The following is an 11,466-nucleotide window of genomic DNA, read 5'->3' on the forward strand; positions in this document are numbered from 1 at the left end:
CTCTGGGGCGGGGCATACCTGGCTATTACCAGGTAGGTGTGGGGTGGAGCTTACACAAAGCCCCAACACAGTGTGAACAGCAATGAACAAAGCTTAAGGGACCTCTGTTGGCTTGAGCTTAATGGTCCAGGCTAGGAGACAATAGATGCATTTCAGGTGTAACCCTTCCCAGGCAGAAGTGAGGCAGACGCATCACTGGGCGACATCAGAGAAGCAGGAGGAAGAGTTGTGGGGGCGGGGGAGAAAAGTGGACCTTGGTAGTAATCCCAGTTCAGAGGTTGAGCCAAGATTTTCATGACTCTGGGGACAGCATGGGCCACTACTGGTCTCCAAAAGCCAAGTCCAAACCACACCGATCTTTAGAAGGCAGAGGCAGGTGGAGGTTAGAAGTCAGCCTGGTTGCTGGGCAGTGGTGGCGCACGCTTTTAGTCCCAGCACTTGGGAGACAGAGGTAGGCGGAGTTCTTGAGTTCCAGGCCAGCCTGCTCTACAGAGTTTCAGGACAGCCAGGGCTACACAGAGAAACCGTGTGTCGAAAAAAAAAGTGTCGTCAGCCTGTGTCTTCATAGTTCCAGCCCAGCCGTAGCTACCTAGTGATTTTCATTGTCATAAACAAAACTAAACGCAAGAACCCGCTGTGGTGTGGTGTTATTGGCAAGACCTAGAGGCTGAGGCAAGAGAACTGCCGCGAGTTCCAGACTATCCTGGGCTACATGCAACTCAAGATGCAAAGTTAAGAGCCCACGGTTTCTATTTTCACCCGCCCCTCACAGAGACGGCCCCGCCCTTGCATAGATTGTCCTATAAGAAAGCATTTACTTTTTTTTTTTTTTTTTTGGTGCGTGACCATGAAGTCTCGCGATAACACTTTCGCTTCCCATAATTCCGTGCGTTTGCCCATCCCACTCTCTTTCTGCCATCTTCCCTCGCCGGTGAGTGAGTGAGTGAGAAGTTCCGTGTTCATCCGTCTGATATCTGTGCCATCCCTTTACCCCGTGTTCGGTTTCGGAGTCCCGCGGGTCTTTAGATCCCTGCCGGGGTCGTAGTTTCCGCCTGCCGGGGTCGGGGGGCTATGGGTAGCACCTTGCGGGAGTCGGCCCTTCGCAACCGGCCGGGCTCGGCCCGGGCTGGCGGGGACGGTGGCCGGCGTAGGCCCTGCCGCTTCACGCGTCTGCGGACGCTCTGGAGTCCCGAGTGCCCCACGCGGCCGTGGCCAGGGTAGGCACGGGGAATTCGGCTCAGCCGCGCACTGTCAAGTTAGGGAACCAACTCGTGCTTTACTCTAGGCGCGTAAAAATGCCTTGGCAGCGTCCCGAGGAGTCATGGAGGTAGCCTGTACGTCGTGGCCATTCAGTAGGCTGTTTGGGTTCCCTGTCACGCAGTGTCTCTTCTCCTGGAAGGGTTTGTTTGTTTGTGTTTTGGTGTTAAGTGGTTACCTGTAAGTAAGTCACGTTAACCTCTTGACATTGCTAACTTTGAAAATCTTGGCAAATGGTGCCCAAACTTTTTCCTAATGACAGTGCCCCCCACACCCACTTTCGGTTTGGGTAGCTGCTAGGCTCCACTATTTCCAAGGCTATCTTCTGTGTAATGGGGCTCGACTTGTGTCATTTTCTCTCCAGCTGTTGCGTGTGGTGAGTGGTGTGAACAGGAGCCTCTTGGAGGAATAGATTCTGAATTGTGAATTTTTCCTGGGTGTTGGGAATATTGCTGAGACCTGGTAAAGCTAATGTGGGTAGGAAAGCAACTTTCAGAGAGGCACGATTGGGTGTTGATGCAAACAAACTCGGCTTTTCTTTCCTCAGTCACCATGGTGCGAATGAATGTTTTGGCGGATGCTCTCAAGAGCATCAACAACGCCGAGAAGAGAGGCAAGCGCCAGGTCCTCATCAGGCCATGCTCTAAAGTCATCGTTCGGTTCCTGACTGTGATGATGAAGCACGGTGAGTATTGGTGTCCTGGGGGTTTGACAGCATTGATCGAAGAGAAAGTAGCCATTCCAGAAGAGAATGGCTGTGTTGATGTCCAACTCCAAAGTCTTGGTGTAATACAGAGGTTTCAAAACTCTGATGCAGAGAATCCGAGGAGAGAAAAATTTATTAGGCAAAAAAGCAGTGTTGGGGGCGAAGGTTTAGGTCTCAAGCTGATGTCTGGTTTGATGCTAGCCACTTGTTTTACAGGCTACATTGGTGAATTCGAGATCATTGATGATCACAGAGCTGGGAAGATCGTAGTGAACCTCACAGGAAGGTTGAACAAGGTAAGAGACACATCTTAATTCTCAATTTTGCAGCTGCCTGCAACTTAACAGTGTTGCTGTCATTCTTGCTCAACTTCCCCGAGATTTAAGAATTGCCTAAGACTATGCTTTTAGGTTTTTGTTTTGTTATGTTTTTTGGATTTGTTTTTTTCAAGACAGTTTCTCTGTAAGCCTGGCTTTCCTGGAACTCACTCTGTAGATCATGCTGGCCTCGAACTCAGAAATCCGCCTGCCTCTGCCTCCCAGAGTGCTGGGATTACAGGCGTGTGCCACCACTGCCCAGCTCTAGGCTTCTGTTTTTTTTTTTTTTTTTGGTTTTTTGAGACAGGGTTTCTCAGTGTAGCCCTGGCTGTCCTGAACTCACTTTGTAGACCAGGCTGGCCTTGAACTCAGAAATCCGCCTGCCTCTGCCTCCCAAGTGCTGGGATTAAAGGCGTGCGCCACCACTGCCTGGCTTAGGCTTCTGTTTTAATACCCACATTTCACTAGTTATCTTTGGTTACTTGCTCAAATTATTGGTTAGTTTTGTGCGGGATAGAGCTAAACTCTGGTAAAGCTGGAAACTTAAATGATTGTTGCCTACTGATTTAAGTAGCTTGAGTTTGGGGTTACTATAGCTCAGTATATAAATAACTCAATCTTGTACTGGTGGTGTGTGGAATCTGTTTATGTTCAAGATGGGGGTCTCAACATGTAGAGATCAACATGAGATCTCTACTTCTGTCAAATGCTGGATTTTAATAAAATTATTGTTTTGAATAAATGGCTAAGAGGGTAGGGTTCATGGGTCTGGGTTAAGCTAGTGATGGTGAGGCTTTGAGCCTTCTGACCTGTAAGAAGTTTGAGGTCCGCTAGTCCTACCTGTATGACCCTTTAGAGAGTTGTCGTGGCCTGAGACCATCAGAAACAAATACATTACAGTTCATAACAGCAAAAGTACAATTGTAAAGTAGTGAAATAATTTTGTTGGGGGTTACTGCCAACTTTGTTGGAAGGTTGCAGTATTAGGAAGTTTGAGAACCACTGCTCTAGTAAAGAAAAAAAACCAAAAAACTCCTGGTCGGTGGCAGCAGCTAAGTTGGTGAGGTTATTGCTGTTCTGATGATTTTTTTTTTCCAAAAGGTTGTTCTCAATATCCAGAGCTTGTTTCAGTTTAAGTAACAATTAGAAGTTGTTTCCAGGGACTGGGGTATTGCTGTAATAGGCCTGAATATGCTTTTGTTTGAAAAATGTGGATTTGGGGACTTTGGATTTGGAAGGCAGTGGAATGCTTTTGAGGGGCTTAATGAGCCATCCCTAGCAGGAATATGGAAGACTGTTACTGAGAGTGATTTGAACTGTACAGACATGGCCTAAGAGGTTTTGGTGGAGAAGAACTTGAGTAGGTGGCCTAGAGACTGTTTGTGTGGTATGCTGATGAAGAGCATGGCCTTGTCTGAAGAGGTCTGAGGTTAAAGTGAAGAGACTGAGGTTTACTGCATTGACAAAGGAAGTCTTAGAAACTTTCTCTGGCTAAGTCTCATGAAGAGCATTTTAAACAAGCATAGCAAGCTGAGAAAGGGAAATATAAAATACATGGTTATTAAAAGTATTAAAGGGGCACCAGGAAGTGAAGTGGAGCTGAATCCTGTCTTCAAGGATAGTACATTGAATTAAGGGAGTAGTAAACTTGGGGCAAGATCTCACCCAGCTAATTTTAGGTCCAGGCTTGATAGTACAAGCCCAGGAGATTAAAGCCAAACAGATCTGAGTTCAAGGCCAGCTTGGGACAGCAAGTTCTAGGTGAAGAAAACTTAAATCCAGGGTTGGTGGACCATACCTTTAATCCCAATGCTTAAGATACAGGCATGCAGATCTCTCAAAGTCAGCCTGCAGAGCAAGTTCCAGGATAGCCACGCTTAGGTGGTGAAGGAGTTGGAAAAGAGAAAGCTGGTGATAATGTAATAGAACAAGGTGGCCATGTTTCAGCCCAAAAGATAGCAACTTTGGCCACATGGCTTTGACTTTAGAATCTAGGATAGAAAAGACTACTGGGACAATTAATGCTGGTTAGCTGGAGCAAAGCAATTAGTGGTGATTAAGGAAGTATTTCACCTCAGTATCACTGAGGTGAAATCTTCTGGGAAGTGTTTTCTGAGAGCACAAAGAAACTGTGCTCCAGAGCTAGCTAAGGATGTGTCTTGTGCTGCAGCTGTACTTGGTAATGTATGAGTCACCCAGGTGTACTGGTTTTGAAGGCATGAAGGGGTCATGGAGAGAGGCCATAGAAGGTGCCTCAGGACTTGAAACTTGGCACCATGAGAGGCTATTGATTAAGCCTAGTTGTAGTGGGAAGACCCCAGTGTATTGAAGATGGCAGTACCATGATCACCAAGATCAGCAGTGGGTGCATCAACCTGTGGTTAGAGTGCTGCAGAGGGCAGAGCTGGAGAAGCAATGCTAACCCTTTGGAGGAGTCCAGAAGATCATGAGTGGATCCCAGACATTGAAACAAGTAATGAATGAAGCTGCCTTGGAGACCCCAAGATTTTCCAGATGCCATAACCATAGGATATCTCCTTAGGAGTGCCACTAACGGAGTGGAACCACCTCAGGAAAGGAGCCAAGAAAAAAGAAAAAAAGAACATTTGTAGTCAACAAAGATGAAAAAGAAGTTGGAGATCTGAAAACTGCTTTGATATCAGACATGGAGATGCAGAGTTTAGAGTTTGCCCAGCTGGTTTCCTTTCTTGATTTGGGGATTGCAGTGATTAATTAGATCTCTGAAGAGACTTTAAACTTTAGACTTTTAACATTGTCGAGACTGCTATGGACTATGGGAATTTGAGACGTTGGACTAAATGTACTCTTAATTATGCTATGGCTAGATATGTCTCCCATAGACAAGTGTATGGAAAGTGATGGTTTGTCTATGCTTGGCCCAGGGAGTGGCACTATTAGGGGGTGTGGCCTTGTTGGAGTAGGTATGTCACTGTGGGCGTGGGCTTAAGACCCTCACCCTAGCTACTTAGAAGTCAGTCTTCCACTAGCTAGCTGCCTTCAGATGAAGATGTTGAACTCTTAAGTGCCACCTGCACCATACCTGCCTGGATGCTGCCATGCTCCTGCCTTAATAATGGACTGAACCTCTCAACCTATAAGCCAGTTCCAATTATAAGTCTGTTCACAGCAGTAAAACCCTAAGACAGGTCTTTGAACATGGTGAAAAGTTGACAAGGCTAGTTTTAAGCCAATTGTTTTGTTTCTAATTGTTCCAGTGAGAACACAGCTTTTAAAGTGTGAGAATTTGGTTTCGTGGTTTTTTAGGAAGCTTTAATGTAGCTCACAGCTCTGGCCAGTTAGCCTGTAAGAGGTGGGAGAGCTGGTCCTGGTAGAGCAGTGTGTGGCCAATCCTCTGAACTTTCCTGACCCCATACAGTACAATGCCTGTTGCCCTTAAGAAAGAAGGCTTACACTTGATGGAAATGAGGTGAGTCTGTTCCTGGCCTTAATCTTGTTCCTACTTTGGCAGGGGTTGTGCTGGCCTCCTGGAGAACATTTCATAGTTGGTTATAGTTCATGACAGCCAGCAGACAGGATATTGGAACAGTGGAAGGAAAGGGTCAGAATGAGTCTTTGCTATAGGGAGGTACATTGTGGGGCTGTTCAAAGGCATTTGTGAATTCTATATGGTTGTCCTGTATGGGAACCCTGGGTTCTTAGAGGAGGGGTTCGTAATCTGAGGTACACAGGGCTATTGAGTATAAACAATGGGATTCCTTTCTGTGTCTATGCTCTTCCGTGTCAGTGATTAAAGTGGAGCTCTTTCTCTGGAGGATAGTTGTCTCTATCAGAGATGGGCACCTTGCTGTCTGCTTGCTGCCACCCTCCCTTGAGGTGGGAGTTGGGGGCAGCCTGACGCTGGGCATTTGTTTCTTAGATTACTTAGATGTACTGTGCTGCACCTTATAGGGTTATTGATGGGCAATACAACTTAAAGCTACTACTGAGCTGTAGCCTTCTTAAACTGTAGAAATGAAGTTTTGACGGTAATTTCTGGCTCTTGTATAATGAGATGATTTGTTCTGAGCTAGTTTGACATGGCTCTTGTAGGCAGGAGTGTAGATGTACCGCCTTGATTGAGTATAGATGTACATACATGTTGTGAGGGTGGTCTATGTATATACTTAGTGGGACAAGATCATCTTATGTAGTGTAGGCTGTCCTAGAACTCAGTCATCCTGACTCAGCCTCTTGAGTACCAGGTTTCTAGGCATATGCTGCCCCATCCCGTTGAGTGTGTTGATGTCAGAGACAATTTTTATAAGGAATAGGTGCCTGTTAAATATGGATGATTGGTTTTGAATCAGTTGTGTTCAGCAGGTAAGAAAGACTTCTTTGGTAAAATGTAAAGAATTTAATCTTGGTTCCTTTTACAGTGTGGAGTTATAAGCCCTAGATTTGATGTTCAACTCAAAGACCTAGAGAAATGGCAGAACAATCTGCTCCCATCACGACAGTTTGGGTGAGTTGACTTTCTGCATACAACAATTAAAAGTCAATGCTTTGAAAAGTTGGGGTATAGCTGGGCTTGAACTGAGGTTTCTTTTTCTTCTTGGGGGGGGGGGCTGTCTTTTTCTAATGAGCTTGACTTAAAGTAGTTTAGTTCTTTGATCCATGTGGGTCTAGGGATGAACCTCAGATCTTCAGGCATGGCAGCAAGCATCTTTACCTCTAAGCCATTTATTTAACTGGCTCAATACCTTTTATTTATTTGAGATAGCATCTTGCTGATCTGGAAATCAAAGATTTGGATGTTTCTTCCTCCAAAGTATTGGGATTTAAAGGCCTGTGCCACCATGCCTCATTTTCTTTTAAAAGCTTTATATATTTAGAACATATACAGTGTTCTGTCTGTATATGCCTGCAGCCCAGAAGAGACCAGATCTCATTATAGATGGTTGTGAACCACCAATGGTTGCTGGGAATCGAACCCTGGACCTCTCTGTTCTTAACCTATGAGTCATCTCTCTAGCTCCCTAATTTTTGTTTCTTAAGCTTAGTTATTCCCAGTGTTATTGGAAGTTAGGGCAGTGTGTAGCTGGAGCCTTAATCTTTGGTTCCAGTCACTGCCTTGCTAGGCAGTAACAGTCCCTGTAGGCTGAGCAGTGTTTAAGGGCGGTGGTGAGCAGAGTGAAGCGTGGTTGGAATAGTCACTCACCAGCATGTTTGTTTCCTCCATAGTTTCATTGTGCTGACAACCTCTGCTGGCATCATGGACCATGAAGAGGCAAGACGAAAACACACAGGAGGGAAAATCCTGGGATTCTTTTTTTAAATGTAAAGCATAAATAAAAAGTCTTCATGGACTGTGCTCAGGGTCCTTTTGAATCTTTGCAACATAGTAGCTGGTTGTGTGACTGACACTTCTGATGATGCTCAGCTGTGAGGTTTTATGTATGACCATTGTCTTCACTTTGACCCCGAACTTGGGTTGTATGCCAGTAACATCTGCACAAGGTGGTTAATGACAGTAGAGCCTCTTGAGTGTGCAGTGAACCTGGTTTATTTGCCAATGAGAGGCGTGGGGCTTGGGCATGGGGCTTTGCCTACAGCCCCCTTTTATCGCCCAGACTTTGTAGACTTAATGATATCTGTCACATTGTTGACTCTTACCCTCAACCCTGGAAAATGTCATTTCCTGGGTATCAAGACTCAATCTGAAAGATACTAAAAAATCCAAGTCAGTTGGAGGTGTAGGTCGTCTTCCTATTTTAGGTTCAGAAACCTTTTAAAGGTTGACAAAGCTGGTAAAAGAACACATGGGGCTTGAGTTGGGTTCCTAGGTAATTCCAGGGGACCTGTCTGCTTTGCCTCCCAGATTTAAAGGTAAGAGTGCTGCCCCCCCCCCCAAATGCCCAGCATGGTGACTTGTTAGCTCTGTTACTGTGGAAAGTACATGGAATGAAACACTGGTTTGGCCCTGGTTTCACTGTGTCCCTGGTTAGTATCTGGTGGGCAGACACCTTCAGGTGGGGATTGTGTGGTGGGACCAATGCTTATCCCAGAACAAAGCAAGAGCAATGGCTCAATGCACAGGGCCTTTCCCCAGGGACTTGTCTGCCCACTAAATTCCACGCCTACAGCTTCTAGGAGCCCCTGGGGTTGTGAACTGTGGACTTAGCCCACCATAACATTTAAAATAGGTGTGAAACTCAGTAGGTGGGGGAGGTCACTCAGCACCCTCATGGCTCTTTGGAACAGAAGCCCCTTGCACTTGGCTTTTGGAAAAACCAGTTTGAAATTGCACTTGCTTTAGTTGAGAAAATGCTACAACTGGTGCTGTGCCCTTGTCACAGTGATGAGCTCTGCTCTGCTATCTGCTGACTTGAGGGATCTCTACCCTCAGCCTTTCCTCAGATCAATTGATAATTTGTCCATAACAAGGAAAAGAGTTTACAAGGTTTTTGTGACAAAAATACCGGGCAGGTTAACTGTGAGGCACCGAGTTTGGAAAGCTGTGCCTTTCCCATTTTGGTGCTGCTCCTGCTCCCTGGCAGGGTGAGCTGCCCCAAGCATCATTGCTGTCCTCTTCCATGAGAAGCAGGAGGCTCTGTTGAGGTCCCTGGAAGTGATCCCAAGGGAAGGAGGAGCCTGGGAAAGTGGACCTTAAGTCCCCTAGTCTGGCAATTGGCTGTTTAGAAAAATCTAGTGTCAGTGTTTGCTATGTTGTAAGGAATCCCAATTTTTGGCTTACTGGCTTTGAGGAAATGGCAGTTCTATTACTCAATGCTGTCTTTCTCCTTGGGAATCAAAATTAGCTTCCTATTCAGTTAAGCAAATTTCATAGTCAAATAATCCTCTTATCTTTACAAGTGAGATTTTCCTTGGTGTGGATATCAGAGTCCTTGATCCCTCCCACGGCTTCTATCCCTAACTATCCTTGCGTGGGAAGTTAAGCTTGCTCATTTCTCATTTGTAGATTAGCAGTCTGTTACACTGCAATTTGCCAGCTACACATGCATTGATTCTAAGCCCCCTTCTCCATGTCTTTTATTTGGGGGGCTTCGGGGTTTCTCTGTATAGCCCTGGCTATCCTGGAACTCAAATCTGTACACCAGGCTGGCCTTGAACTCAGAAATCTGCTGGCCTCAAAGGCGTGTACCACCACTGCCCGGCCAAATATTTTTTTTTTTTTCTGAGACAACAGGGTTTTTCCTGGGCTACCCAAATTGAAGGAGTTTGCTGGTCTCAAATCTGTAATCTTTCTGCCTTAGCCTCCCAAATTCTAGGATTATAGATTTATGTCATGTGATGACTGACCTCTTTATTCATTGTATTTATATATATATATATATATATATTTTTTTTTTTTTTTTTTTTTTTAAAGATGGGATTTCTCACCTGGTGGTGGCACACGTTTTTAATCTCAGCACTTGGGAGGCAGAGGCAGAGAAACCCTGTCTGGGGGTGGGGGGAGGCTGTCTTGGAACTTGCTCTATAGACTCACTCAGGCTGGCCTTGTATTCACAGAGATCTGCTTGCCTCTGCCTCCCAACTGTTGGGATTAAAGTGAGCTACCATGCCTGGCTGACAGGTGAATTCTTAATACCACCCAACCATAGGGGAAAGTGATTGTTAACTCTTCATGAGCATAGTCATCCAGGCCTTTAGCTTACGTCAGTGGGCTTACGGTCAGTGAAAAAGTCTGAAGGGACAAGAAGAGTATTAAGAGCCTAATGTGCTCTGGTCTGGATGGTCAGGATAAATAACCAAATTCTGCTGTCCCCTTGGTAGACATGAAGTTGTTGGAAGAGTCCTACCTAGACTATTGGTACAGACCATAGGCTGCTGGAGAGCAAGTCTTCTAGCTATTTCCATCTCACTGCCTGTGTTGTCTATCCGCCTACATGTCCACTCATCTCCATTCTAAAACTAGGTTCCTAGCCAGGGGATAAAAATCAGTCTGGAAATTTGAAGCTTGCTGGTCTCAGCATCTTTCTTACCTTCCCCTAAGGATGGCACCTCTCCCAGCAACGTCTTTGGTTAAGAAGTGGAGAGCGGAGAGAGCTCGAGCTGCTGTGGGTCATGCCGTTGATGCCTCCTGTGTCCCAGAGACTGACAACGTGACTTTTTTCTTTTTCATCCACCCCATCCCCAGGCCCACTTTTTTTTCTTTTTTCAATTTGTTTTATATGTGTATACTACGTGAGTACAGTGACCAAGCAGAAGAGTTATTGGTCTCTCTTTTTAACTAGAGTTAATAGACATTTTTTTAAGCCCCAAGTGGATGCTGGGAATCAAACCTACATTCTCTGGAAGAGTAGCCATTTTTCTTAACTGCAGAGCCATTCTCCAGCATACCATTCCAGCTTTTCCCCCTTTAGAAGCAATGTGACCTAGTCTGGCCTCCTGAGCTGCTTGCATTGCATGGCATGGCCACGGGACCACCACCATAATTATCACCACTGGTATAGTACAGCAAGTGTTAGACTGCAGGGCGTTATCAGTTTACTATAAAAAGGTTGCTTTAGATTGAATAGGCTAACCTAAGTGTGCTCAGAACAATCAAGGTGGGCCAGGGCGAGCCTTGACCAATCTTAACTGTTAAGTTAGTAAACTAGTGTGCATGTGTGAACTTGGGTAGATAGAGGTCAAGCTGGTGAGATATGGTTCTCTTCACTGTGGATCCAGTCAGGATTGGCAACAAGTGCCTTTGCCTGCTGAGCCTACATGCTCTATGTCCTAACTATGTTCTGCAGTGTAGCAGTGCATTAAATGGGCTTTTGATTTACAATGGTTTTGAGCTTATGGTTTTATCAGGAGGGAGCCAGCCCTACTGAAGATGAAGAAGTCTCAGCATTCAGATCTTATCCTTCATGCTTAAAGCATGAATTTGAGTATGTTATTTATGCCTTCTAAGTGGGTTTTCATTTCTGTGAAATAGGTTCAAAGAGTTTGTGTTCTAGTACTGTGGTCAGGCTTGGGATAAGCTATAAAGTGAAAGTGGTGCTTGGCACATTTATTTGTTTTCTAATCCTGTGAGTTGGGGTAGTCTGAATGCTTCTGGGAAAAAGCTGTGGAGTCTGGACGCCTGTCCTGACTGCAGCACATCGGCAGCCCTGACCCCACAGCCCAGGGCTTCTTTACTCTTCCCGCTTTGTTCTCTGACCCAAGAGCAAGCACGGGGCTAGTGATGGGGGCTAGTGGGGCTGCCATGTGGGACGT

At 45.6% G+C, this 11,466-nt stretch overlaps 1 protein-coding gene across 5 annotated transcripts; it reads left to right on the forward strand.

Annotated features, from left to right (window-relative positions):
- Positions 1–866: 866 nt before the first annotated feature.
- Rps15a (ribosomal protein S15a) lies at positions 867–7,612 on the forward strand. Of its 5 annotated transcripts, none has more exons than XM_052200632.1 (5): positions 867–931; positions 1,805–1,942; positions 2,180–2,259; positions 6,678–6,763; positions 7,483–7,612. In XM_052200632.1, exons 2-5 carry the CDS (start codon positions 1,810–1,812, stop codon positions 7,574–7,576), a joined length of 393 nt encoding a protein of 130 aa, XP_052056592.1. In that variant the 5' UTR covers positions 867–931; positions 1,805–1,809; the 3' UTR covers positions 7,577–7,612. The 5 variants fall into 5 exon arrangements, with proteins under 5 accessions (XP_052056592.1, XP_052056602.1, XP_052056570.1 ...); XM_052200642.1 differs by having other exon boundaries at positions 919–939; XM_052200610.1 differs by lacking the exon at positions 867–931 and adding an exon at positions 1,307–1,400.
- The last annotated feature ends 3,854 nt before the right edge of the window (positions 7,613–11,466 follow it).

This window comes from Apodemus sylvaticus, chromosome 1 (assembly GCF_947179515.1).
Source record: "Apodemus sylvaticus chromosome 1, mApoSyl1.1, whole genome shotgun sequence".
Classification (NCBI taxonomy): domain Eukaryota; kingdom Metazoa; phylum Chordata; class Mammalia; order Rodentia; family Muridae; genus Apodemus; species Apodemus sylvaticus.